The sequence below is a fragment of the Prunus avium genome, chromosome 7 (genome assembly GCF_965620075.1).
Source record: "Prunus avium chromosome 7, drPruAviu1.hap1.1, whole genome shotgun sequence".
NCBI classification, from domain to species: domain Eukaryota; kingdom Viridiplantae; phylum Streptophyta; class Magnoliopsida; order Rosales; family Rosaceae; genus Prunus; species Prunus avium.
This window is the reverse complement of record NC_142290.1, coordinates 28,699,041-28,712,131: the sequence shown is the minus strand read 5'-3', so window position 1 is coordinate 28,712,131 and position 13,091 is coordinate 28,699,041. Positions and strand designations below refer to the sequence as shown.

General features: G+C 35.5%; 1 protein-coding gene across 1 annotated transcript; it reads right to left on the bottom strand.

The window, feature by feature from the left end:
* Nucleotides 1-5,449: 5,449 nt before the first annotated feature.
* Nucleotides 5,450-10,480, bottom strand: E2F3 (E2F transcription factor 3). Its single transcript, XM_021961191.2, has 14 exons — nt 9,967-10,480; nt 8,783-8,966; nt 8,463-8,516; nt 8,280-8,365; nt 8,100-8,188; nt 7,928-7,982; nt 7,646-7,698; nt 7,511-7,561; nt 7,337-7,385; nt 7,186-7,251; nt 7,016-7,092; nt 6,635-6,866; nt 6,266-6,332; nt 5,450-6,141 (listed from the first exon to the last, which is right to left on the bottom strand). Exons 1-14 carry the CDS (start codon nt 10,177-10,179, stop codon nt 6,005-6,007), a joined length of 1,413 nt encoding a protein of 470 aa, XP_021816883.1. The 5' UTR covers nt 10,180-10,480; the 3' UTR covers nt 5,450-6,004.
* Nucleotides 10,481-13,091: the final 2,611 nt, after the last annotated feature.

Below are 13,091 nucleotides of genomic sequence, written 5' to 3'. Positions count from 1 at the left end.
TAACCCGTCAAACCCGTTAAAATACCCACTAACCCATTTAAGTTTTGTTAGACTATAATAAATATTACAATTATGGCAATGAACAGGATTTTGGACGAGCTAGTTCTGGCAGTGAACATGATTTTAAACGAGCTATTTTCACAAGCAATGCTAGACATACCACGTTTGCACACAACTTATGTATCACCTCTTTAATAAAGGTGTTTATTAGAAAGGTGGTACACAAAATGGTATATAAATGTGGTATGATTAGCATGTTTGTATTTTCACTGATACTCAGCAAGGGACAACTTGTTTTTACAAAATCACACTATAAGAAGGAAAATGCTAGACTTACCACATTTTTCATACCACATTCATACCATCTCTCTAATAGAGGTGGGGCCCATTGTATTGGTGGGCTCCACCTCTATTAGAGAGGTTGTATGAATGTGGTACGAAAAATGTGGCAAGCCTAGCATTACCCCTATAAGAAATACCCCCATTTGTCCCTATTTTACCATTATCATAATTGAAAGAAGATAAAAACAAACTAATAACAAGTGACTATAATATATTCTAATAAAAATTTGTATTTATTACATGCAATTTTGATATCACGCGTTAAGTAATTATTTTCTTTTTTAAAATTAACGGTTTTTTTTTTTTTTCCAGAATAGTATGTTATGTTTACACATGCACAATTTGCGTATCTTTCTTCTTGGAAGAACCAGACTTGATCCAATTTCTATTTACGCAAGTCAAAATTGGTTTCTTCGCGATGTTTTGGAGCCTAAAAAGAAAAAGAAAACAGATGTTTTTTTGTTTTAGGAAAATTTAAAGCAAAGTTGGCCTAGAAAATACTCCTCCAACGTGAAAAAGACGATCTCAAACACATAGTGCATGCATGGTAATTAACAAAAATGGTCGATTAATGACCGTGTGGTGTGGAAGTGAAAACGTCATAACATCATAACATCATAACATCATATTAATAATATAATATTAATTAAGCATATTATTGATATTGATAATTCAATAGAAAACCAGACAAATAAGGGAAACTAAAACCTTAATGGCACGATTTTTTGTATTAGCCAAACTAGAAATGCATCTGATACTTATAATGCATAAGAATCCAGAGGATATCAAAGCGGTCTCTGAAGGCAGACATACGCACAACCTCACCGGCCTTGAACATCTCCTGATTCACAATCTGATTCCAGCCACGTGTTAAACCATGGCCATGGTTTCGAGACGACGCCAGATATATCTCTCTTGTTTGAAGCGAGTTGGGTCCCATGAAAAACACTTTACGTGTTTTATGAATAGGTATGCCACATAAGTTGTCGCCTAGATGTTGTTGTAGATAGAGATTATCAGTCGTCATATCGTTTTGAGAAAATGTAATTTCGGCAACGTCGTGTACGATTTGTTGAGGCTCTATTTTAAGGTCGCTTAGTCGGGTGAGCATGTATTGAGGAATATCAGCCATCTTCTTCCAAAATTTGATTGAGAATAATGCACAGACAGTTGATGAAATCCAAGCAGGCAATGGCCTCCTATATATAACCAGGTATTCGGAAACTTGATTGCTAAGATACTTGAAAACCACAATTATAAACCACATCATGTGGCATGCCAACTCATTTAATACACCCATGTGTGCTTTAATTTTTTTTTATCACCCTTAATTGTTATTTTTTTGGTCGAATATCCTAATTAAAGCATTAAAAAAATTAGCATGAGTTGGGGGTGGGGGAGGGAGGTAGACAGAGTGGGAAGAGGTGTGTTTAAATAATTTCTTGCGCATATTAAAAATAATTTTCCCAAAAATAATTTCCTGCTCATATTAAAAAGTAATCCCAACGCGAAAAGATGAACAAACAAAACAACATAGATAGTACATGGTAATTAATGGCCCTGCGACTTGGAAAGTGAAAATCATATAATAAACGAAAAACTTATGAAGAAAGAAATTAAGGATCTCAAAAACCTTCTTCCAATAAGTAACTAAATTCCTGAAACATCAAGGAAACTATAAAACCCTAATGACACGAAAAACTTAGGAAGAACAACTTAGGAGGAACCCAAGGATCCCAAGTTTCTTATACTTGTAATCCTTCTCGTCTATGTAAGCTCAGAGATGCACAATCTCACCGGCCTAGAAATTCTTTCGCGCAATCCGTTTCCCGCCATCAGTTAAAGCATGGCCATCCTTAGGAGGAACCTAAGGAAATTAGATTGACATCTGGTTAGGTTACTCGTTTCGAATTTCGGGTCAATCATCTGTGTGGTTACTAGATTTCTCAACCTGCTTGCCTGATTGCATGAGATCTCTAGCTACTTGCCTGATTGCATGAGATTATTGCTTGTTAAAGAAGAGAACGAGAAAGTCACTTCAAATTTATTTTCAGTATGTTATACATTCAAAAAATGAAAAACTAGTTTGTCATATCTGCACATCTAGATGCCACACCAATTCTCACTAAGCAAAATCCCAGAAAAGGAAAATTAACAGAAGAGGTCATCATGCATTCTTTAGTTTTTTATTTTTTTTTTAAAGCAAATTTTTTACAAAGGGTAATTGTCCACTCTCTTATGACCCCTGTGCATTGTGCTCAAATTTTTCTTTTTCGTTTCTTTTTTGATTGGTTTTGAGGCAGGCGTGGCAATTAGGGATGGCAATTTCTGATACGAACCGTTATACAACTCGATATCCGCACAGGAAAGACACAACCCGAACCCGCACGATTAATAATTGGGTAATTTTCAAGTCAACTCATTATGACCAGTTTAATAAACGGGTGGATTTCGAGTTAACCCGTCAAACCCGTTAAAATACCCACTAACCCATTTAAGTTTTGTTAGACTATAATAAATATTACAATTATGGCAATGAACAGGATTTTGGACGAGCTAGTTCTGGCAGTGAACATGATTTTAGACGAGCTATTTTCACAAGCAATGCTAGACATACCACGTTTGCACACAACTTATGTATCACCTCTTTAATAAAGGTGTTTATTAGAAAGGTGGTACACAAAATGGTATATAAATGTGGTATGATTAGCATGTTTGTATTTTCACTGATACTCAGCAAGGGACAACTTGTTTTTACAAAATCACACTATAAGAAGGAAAATGCTAGACTTACCACATTTTTCATACCACATTCATACCATCTCTCTAATAGAGGTGGGGCCCATTGTATTGGTGGGCTCCACCTCTATTAGAGAGGTTGTATGAATGTTGTACGAAAAATGTGGCAAGCCTAGCATTACCCCTATAAGAAATACCCCCATTTGTCCCTATTTTACCATTATCATAATTGAAAGAAGATAAAAACAAACTAATAACAAGTGACTATAATATATTCTAATAAAAATTTGTATTTATTACATGCAATTTTGATATCACGCGTTAAGTAATTATTTTCTTTTTTAAAATTAACGGTTTTTTTTTTTTTTTCCAGAATAGTATGTTATGTTTACACATGCACAATTTGCGTATCTTTCTTCTTGGAAGAACCAGACTTGATCCAATTTCTATTTACGCAAGTCAAAATTGGTTTCTTCGCGATGTTTTGGAGCCTAAAAAGAAAAAGAAAACAGATGTTTTTTTGTTTTAGGAAAATTTAAAGCAAAGTTGGCCTAGAAAATACTCCTCCAACGTGAAAAAGACGATCTCAAACACATAGTGCATGCATGGTAATTAACAAAAATGGTCGATTAATGACCGTGTGGTGTGGAAGTGAAAACGTCATAAGATCATAACATCATAACATCATATTAATAATATAATATTAATTAAGCATATTATTGATATTGATAATTCAATAGAAAACCAGACAAATAAGGGAAACTAAAACCTTAATGGCACGATTTTTTGTATTAGCCAAACTAGAAATGCATCTGATACTTATAATGCATAAGAATCCAGAGGATATCAAAGCGGTCTCTGAAGGCAGACATACGCACAACCTCACCGGCCTTGAACATCTCCTGATTCACAATCTGATTCCAGCCACGTGTTAAACCATGGCCATGGTTTCGAGACGACGTCAGATATATCTCTCTTGTTTGAAGCGAGTTGGGTCCCATGAAAAACACTTTACGTGTTTTATGAATAGGTATGCCACATAAGTTGTCGCCTAGATGTTGTTGTAGATAGAGATTATCAGTCGTCATATCGTTTTGAGAAAATGTAATTTCGGCAACGTCGTGTACGATTTGTTGAGGCTCTATTTTAAGGTCGCTTAGTCGGGTGAGCATGTATTGAGGAATATCAGCCATCTTCTTCCAAAATTTGATTGAGAATAATGCACAGACAGTTGATGAAATCCAAGCAGGCAATGGCCTCCTATATATAACCAGGTATTCGGAAACTTGATTGCTAAGATACTTGAAAACCACAATTATAAACCACATCATGTGGCATGCCAACTCATTTAATACACCCATGTGTGCTTTAATTTTTTTTTATCACCCTTAATTATTATTTTTTTGGTCGAATATCCTAATTAAAGCATTAAAAAAATTAGCATGAGTTGGGGGTGGGGGAGGGAGGTAGACAGAGTGGGAAGAGGTGTGTTTAAATAATTTCTTGCGCATATTAAAAATAATTTTCCCAAAAATAATTTCCTGCTCATATTAAAAAGTAATCCCAACGCGAAAAGATGAACAAACAAAACAACATAGATAGTACATGGTAATTAATGGCCCTGCGACTTGGAAAGTGAAAATCATATAATAAACGAAAAACTTATGAAGAAAGAAATTAAGGATCTCAAAAACCTTCTTCCAATAAGTAACTAATTCCTAAAACATCAAGGAAACTATAAAACCCTAATGACACGAAAAACTTAGGAAGAACAACTTAGGAGGAACCTAAGGATCCCAAGTTTCTTATACTTGTATTGCATAGTAAACCTGGTGTCATCCTTCTCGTCTATGTAAGCCAAGAGATGCACAATCTCACCCACCTAAAAATTCGTTCGCGCAATCCGTTTCCCGCCATCAGTTAAAGCATGGCCATCCTTAGGAGGAGCGTAAGAAAATTAGATTGACTTTTGGTTAGGTTACTTGTTTCGAATTTTGGGTCAATCATCTGCACTGTTACTTGTTTTCTCAACCTGCTTGCCTGATTGCATGAGATCTCTAGCTACTTGTCTGATTGCATGAGATTATTGCTTGTGAAAGAAGAGAACGAGAACTTCAAATTTATTTTCAGTATGTTATACATTCAAAGAATTTTTCATCCTATTCTACGTAATTTTTGTCTGAGACAAAATTACCAATATTATTTCATCCTATTCTACGTAATTTTTTAACGGCCAAAAATTATTTAAAGAAATTAACAAAGAACGGAGATACAAACCAACATCTTAGATCCTCAAAGTTCAAACTACAATAGAGTAAAAAAGTTTTGATGAAATTTTCACAAAGAATGTTTTGAATGAAACGCAACATAACGAGTAAAAGTGACGTATTCAATAAAAATGGTGTCAACAACAATTCGCAAGAAAATAAATAAGATTGAACTCAGGGCTAGAAATCTTGGATGCCTTGACAATACCTAGCAAGCCTGTCCTGCAACATGTTTAAAATCACAGAATTTACAGACAAGGATTCCAAACAGAATCCCATGGTATGCATGCATTAAACAATGAGCATGCATTATACAACTCTAGATTATGCCTTTAGATTCAGCATTACTTCCTCCCGTATGTAGCTTAGCCTACGATTATTTCATCCGTCATCCTCAATAATCAATCCTTGCTGAACATCCGCCAATTATAAAGTTTTATGATCAACTCTTTATTCCTACAACAGGGGTCAAAGACATACTGAACTGTACAGTATAACAATAATTCCCAGCTTGTCATCCATCAGCTTCTTCCACAAGCTTCGCCGGTATTCATTTATCAAGCAACTACTTGGCATCTCCATGCAATAATCGACAGAGATGGGAGCCTCCAATGGGGTAGATACATGAAATTTCTACAGATAGCTAGTCACACAATTCACCTTTGAGAGAAGTTAACAGCATGAGGTGGAATTTCAGCAATCCCAGATGGGGGAGTTTGTGGCCTTGTTATACTAACATCAGAAACTCCAAAGTCGGAGTGTAGAATGTCTGCCCCATTCCATCCAACACCAGCTATAATTGTCATGGTGAAGGAACTGATTACTCCCACAGTTAGATAATAATTGTCAATGAGAAAAGAACTGAAAGAGTAGCAAGGGTGAAAAGCAAAAAGAGGAACATCTTTGAAAAAGGATACAATCTGTTCTCCACATATCTGTAATGCTAACTTCAGCATCAGACAAGAGCCAGTAGTCTGCATCATTCTGCAACAGTAACAAAAAGGTATTCAACCAGAATCCACATATTGTCCGCCAGACATTTGATTTACCAAATTATAAACATATACATTGTTGAGAATATTCATGGTTTTGAAAATACTTCTACACGAGCATATGGAACTCCATATGCTGTATTTATCTGAAAAAGGTTGCAAGTATATAGCTAAAATCCGTAGGCTGACTGATTTCTTATCCTTGATAGTCAACTTTCAGTCTTGAAATTATGCTTTCTTTTTTTGTTTTTCAATTACTTAACAAAAGAAATTGGCCAAAATAACTATACTTACATCAACATCAGAGGGGACAATCTTCATCATTCCCCCAGCAAACTCCTGAGAAGCGTTAATATCAGAGCATGTTTGATCAGCCTGTTGCGCCCAAGGTTCAATTTCCTTTCCACTGCTCTCCACAGTGACCACTTCTGTTGTTGGGTGTTCGTTGGACCCAGAACCAGAAGCAATTGGGAAACTCACAGGTGGCTCAGCGCCATTTATATCCTCAAACTTCTCCTCAAATTGACTAAAATCAAGTAAAAAACACAGATAAAGAAATAAATGAAAACAACAGGATATCCCATTAAACATGCAAAACAAGCAGGTCCTATTCAGATTGAAGAAAGACCATAAATGTATGTAGTTATTTCATCCACAAAAAGAAGGAAACAATACCTGACAAGGTAGACATCAATGGGTCCCATTGTACTTCTAAGTATGATCCTGTATCTCCTTTGTGGATAGTCAACTGCCTGGTGTATATTGAAGGAGAATCAATATTGTGCCAATGTGAAAAGGAAAATAGAGCATGTGCCTTCCGATACAAATATAGGTTCTTGACTTACTTCATCAGGATCTGGGACTTCCAAGGTGGTTCCATGTGGAGCTTTAATTGCTATGAGGGTTTCATTCTGGAAAAGAAAAGGCACGAGTAGTTTAATGGAAACCACTAAACCATCATAGAACAAAGAGTTAGAAGTGATGCACAATACTCACGTGGAAGCAGGGTAGGGCTTTAATGTCTTCTTCAGTGACAAACAGCCACCTAGAGTACAAGTTGAAGGTACCATAAAAACGTACGAGTATACACAGAAGCAAGTAATTAATAATATAAACAAAACAAGGGAACAAGAAAAGAATCAGAAATATTGATGAACAAGAAGATTTTACTTTCGGTTGTTTTCATCTTCACTCAAATCCCTCAACTTTTCCTGCATCTCTCTGCAAAAGTACAAAAGCATCAGCATCTTCCAATAGTTTGAAGATAGTAAAATTGATTTCAGAAAGAAGATCAATGGCATAAACCTTATTTGGTCATCTAATGTGCGCTCTTTTAAGGATAAGTTTTCAACTTCTGCCTGCAAGACAAAGCCACAACTTAGAAAGTCCATCTCTCTTGGAAAAGCCACTAAATTTTCATTGTTTCCTTTTAGCACCATGGATTTCACAGCAATGTAGACAGCTAAAACTGCGGATCTATAATTACTACAGAAGAAGCTTACTCATGATGATTCAAAAGACAACAAACATGGATAAATAAATAAGCTCCTGGTCTTTGCATGACAAGAGCTTGCAACATTTAAATACCTGTAGTATAGAGAGATCACCATCCAACTCCCCTGGCCTTGAAGCATCAAATCCCCTAATCAATCATTTAAGACATCCTTGTGTAAGTTCCCATGTGTTCCAAATTTTATTAGAGCTTGAATTGAATTTAGACACAAGAAAGGAAATTTTGGAATAAACAATCAAAGATTACTTCCAACGTATTCTGTTCTTGAGCTTCTTTTCAATTAGACCTATGCCTTCCAAGACGTTTGTAATGTCATATATCCGCCTCTTCTGAACCTGTTTCATTTGCAAACCTTTCAATCAGTACAGACCCAAACACAGATAATATATGCGTTCATATGTATGTATAACGGCAGAAAATGGTTACCTCCAAAGTTTCTGCTGCTTTGTTTAGATCAAGAATTCCATCCTCTGCATGCTTAATCAAATTGATGAATTTCTTTGTCAACAGACCTGGAAAGTTTGAGTACAGTTATCTCATAGTGACATCATTTGACAGCCGTAAGAACTGGCAGTATAAAAAGAAAAAAAGAACTCATTCAAGGATTACCTAGAGAACTGTCATACCGACAGCTGCCAGCAGGAGTAAGAGGAGAAGGGGAGCCTGCATATTGACCGAAAGTATCCAATTAGATTAAGAAAAATCCATTTATCTGTATAACAATATAGTCAAGAGTTTAAGACAAATCAAAGCCACAGAGAAGAAAGTTTGGTCCCCATAATCCAAATGAATTTTTTTCTTAAAAAAAATGATGTGCACCCTACAGACTAAACTTTTATTGAAGCTTATCTTGGTGATTTGTTTGAGTTAGGCCAAAGAAATGATGAAAGTCAAGCAAGAAAAACCGAAGAGATAAGAAAATTTCCCACCAGCATTTGACACAGGTGTCTGAGGCCCGGATCTATTGCCCTTTGAAGCCTTTGACCTATTGTTTATCCTTCCCCCTTTTGTAGACACGGGAGTCTGAAGGGGACTCTGAACGACATTAGTATATCCAGGACTGCTAGTCCAATCACTGTACTCAGCTTCATTATTATCCTTCCGTGTAAGTTGCTGAAAACACCAGCAAAGTTGAAGAGTTATCATTAACAATAGGCACAAGGCAAGTTAGAAACCATGCTAGTTAAAATGCACAACTATGGTGGATCTATTAGATAATGAAGGGTATCAATGAGATAAAAATTGCAAATCAATTCAGCTGAGTTGGAGGGTGAAGGATGTAACCACAAGGTTGAAATGGGAAGAATTTCTTGCCACTAAGCATAGTTGACAGTAACATCAAGGTAAATGGGCAAAGCAATAAGGAGTTATTCTTTTTAAATAAATAAAAAGTAAGTTAAGATTACTAAACAGACATATATGATATGTCTTTCTCTCTCATAAGGATAGAATCACTGCAAACACACAGAGCACAAATGCACCTGTTTTCAAGTTCTAAACATATAACAGATAAGCATTATGCAATCTTCTCAAGAAATCACCACATCTCATGAGCAACAATTGATTCCAGAAAGGAGCCAATACTACAACTCGAAAACCTAGAGTCACACCCGTAACTTCTTAGCAGATTAGGAAACGGAGTATAATGTGAAACACAAGCACCGCATCAGATATCCACATCTCAGTTTTTCCCTCATCACGAACATTCCCAATTCTTCACTTTGACAAGTTGCATTTTGAGCTAAACTTACGATTTTATTATTGTTAGCTTAACTTACAAAATTGCAATATGTTGATAAATAAAGTACCACCAAATTAAATATCTTAACAATCAGTACCTTAGCGTTAAGTGAAGAATAGGGGTTTATTACCTACAAAATAGCACTGATGAGCTAATCACAATTTTCTTATTACAAATTGATACCAATCTCATAAAAACCCTAAACACACAAACCAACACTTCAGCCAAAAATCCAGACAAGCACTCTGAAAGCATCTAACCATCTTCCTCACCACAATTATCAAATCCTCAAGCAATTACAACACAATTCCCCAAAACAAAGCAACGCAGCGAGATAGACACGCAGATATGCGTGAAATGGCATTAACTCACAGGAGATCGAACATGAATAGCTTCAGGTTCTTGGTCACCAGCTCTGCGAGCACCTCCAGCAAATCGATGGTAATTGTCCGGAGGGAAGGGCTGCGGCTTCGTCGACTCAAACGCGAGGTGACGCCTCAGCGGCGGCAGGATCTGGGTGCCGCCGGCGGTGGCCGCCGTCGCCGGCGTTGGTTGGCGGTTGGGAGCTCGAGCGCAGCCGGACATGGAGGGATCGACCGGCTCGAACTATCGGCCGTTTCCGATTGCCAAAGACGATCGGTGAAGGAGAGACAGATCTTTAGGGTTTGGGGAACCGAGAGAATCGGAGAGAGAGGGCAGGAGGAGGAGGTTTAGGGTTTATAGGGAGGCGAAATGGGATCCGGAGTGGGTAGAGAGAGAAAGAGAGGGGTTAGAGAGAGAAAGTGAGGGTTAGAGAGGGAAAGTGGGTTAAGGGGTTAGGGGAAGAGCTAGCAGAAAACGAGGGAAGGGAGGGAATTTTTAGTTTCGGATAGATGTGGAGGGAACACGGCGGAAAAAATTAATTTGTTAACTGGTTTCCTTTTTTAGACCCCTGTATTTTTCATAATTGTGTTGTTGCCCAGATGAGAGGTGAGTTTTAAAAATTGACACTACTCCAACTTCTTTTTATCAAATGTAATTATTTATACAAACTAGCCTATTCGCATGAGCGAGCGTCACACAAACTAGCCTCTTGCCACGCGCTCATGCGCATGCCAATTGGCTTTTATTGAAAAATTGATATACATTTTTAATTTTTATGTATTTTTTATATTAGCATTAATTATAAAAACAAGAATAATATTAGTCTTATCACATTTTTATACCACATGATGTGGTAGCTGATGTGTACATACCACATCATGTAAAATATTAGTTTTGTTTTTCTAATTTTATTTATTAAAATACATTTCATTCATTTAATTGATGTGACATATGATATGGACATGCCACATCATGTAGTATAGAAATGTGGGATCAAAATGTGGTAAGTGTAGCATTACCCTTAAAACAAATGGAGAAAAAAAAAAAAAAAAAGGTAGATGGTGGTGGTGGAGTGGGATAAGTGGGATAAGTGGGATAAGTGGCACATTGAGAAAGTGGGCTTTGTGTTTTTTGTTTTGTTTTTAATTATTTTATTTAAATGATACATGTATTATCATTTTAATTTTATTATATATAAATTTGTTGTATCTTATCATCTTATCTAATCAATGGCATTTTTTAGGTTTTTTAATGTTTCACCGTTTGATGTCTTTGCCTTTATGTATACATATAATATTAGTGTAATACTCATGATCCAATAGTCGATTCTATTATTAGTAGAATCACCCATTATATATTATTTTACTGAATCAAGTTTCGTATGTAAGAGTTTATATTCTTCAACTATAACAAAAACTGATATATGAGTATATACAATGTTAAACCGTAGAAATAACCAAAATGAAAAATAGTTGTTTAAATAAAAAATGAAAGTTAATTATTTATATATAAATGAAATTAGTTAAAGTAAGTAACTGATAAGTCGAGCAACACTAGCGATACTCAAGTAATACAAAAATATCTATAAAAATTAAAGTAAATATGATATACAAATATACTACAATATTACAAATATAAGAATTTATGTGACTAACCCATAGGAAAAATTCAAAGATGATTGTGATGATGATAAGTGGTGAAACAGCTTTAATAATTTATTTATTTTTTTAACAGAAGAGGATATGGAGATGTATATTTACTTCTTAAAAAAAAAATATATGCATCCGTACGCAAAAATGTTCATTAATTTACAAAAGAAAAAGGAGACCAACACGGGGCATGAATGAAAAAAGAAAAAAAGACACAAAAGGCGTGGAGTTTTTGGAAAAATAGTATATTTGGATGCCCTGTTTGGAATTAGTCCAAAAGGATGGGGCCAAAGTCGAAGCTGCTAATAGAAAAGACAAGAAACGAAAAATACAAGAAGACTCGCCGATCCGCGCCTTTATTTGTCTTTAAACAAATTATGATTTTTATTTCAGGCTCAATTCTCACAGCTCCTCTCCAACCCTAAATTCTGGTGACCACAACGTACATAAACTTTGGTGCTACTACTATTGTCCACGACACGTGGCGATCATTCAGCCCATTCTCCACGTGTCAGCGAGGTCACAGTCTGGCCCAGAGACTGTTAATAGGCCCTATCCTCATCTCATAATTTCTTGTTTTATTAAGCAAGCATTCCATAGTGAGTGCATTATATATGGGCAGGTAAGTTCTTATTTCTTAATTGTAATGACTTTGTATTAACACTTAGTAAAATTATTAAATACAAAGACCCAACTTTTTTTTAAGGATCTTTTTAATTGAGAGGGGCGATAATATACTAAACTCACATACATTATATGGATGCTAGGATTCGAATCCATAACTTTTGCCTAAGGAAGCAATTGCTCTAAAATACTACACTAGTGAGTCATTTGCATTTTTTTGAAGAAAGACCTAGTAATTTTTGTTTACACCAGAAAACGTAATTTTGTAACAAATATTTTGATTATTGGCTAACCAAAGTCAAGAATTTAAGTAAGAGTGAACATTTTTACAATTTCAAACTCTTTTTTTAATGAGAAATCAACCCAATTCTATCACCTTTTTTTTCTCTCTAGTCATTGATTCATAGTAACAAAATATATGCAATTAAAAAACTTAGACATGAGCGTGAAATATAATACAACAAGAAAAGGGGCATTTAAATAATTTAAGAGGAATTTTATAATGTTTATAAAAGATTACTATAACTAATTTTATAGAATCATTTGAATGGGGGCACAACTAGGCCATCGATTTGAACTTGAAACCTCCTTCAAAACTAGTGTCATTTTTGTTCTTCATCAATCCACTTTCAGGTTTCAACCACATTTACTACTAGCAAATGACATATTCTCATCTCAATTGTTGTGTTATATGATACCTCTAGTATTATTGTACAATGTATAGTAAAACACATCTCTAATTCTTACCTAAACTTCTCCTAAAGTTGAGAAATCTCCAAACCACCCCCTAAATTCAATTGGGTATTTGGAAAATGCTACTCCTCAAAATTAATTTTCAGATATATCCGCCAAAATTCGAAC

Bases quoted from the DNA above. Each gene is read 5' to 3' on its own strand.
- E2F3 (XM_021961191.2), bottom strand. From the start codon at position 10,179: ATGTCCGGCTGCGCTCGAGCTCCCAACCGCCAACCAACGCCGGCGACG. The intron at 7,562-7,645 runs GTTTATGCCATT...GTACTTTTGCAG, and splicing joins ACATTAGATGACCAAATAAG to AGAGATGCAGGAAAAGTTGA. The intron at 7,093-7,185 runs GTAAGTCAAGAA...AATATACACCAG, and splicing joins AAGTCCCAGATCCTGATGAA to GCAGTTGACTATCCACAAAG.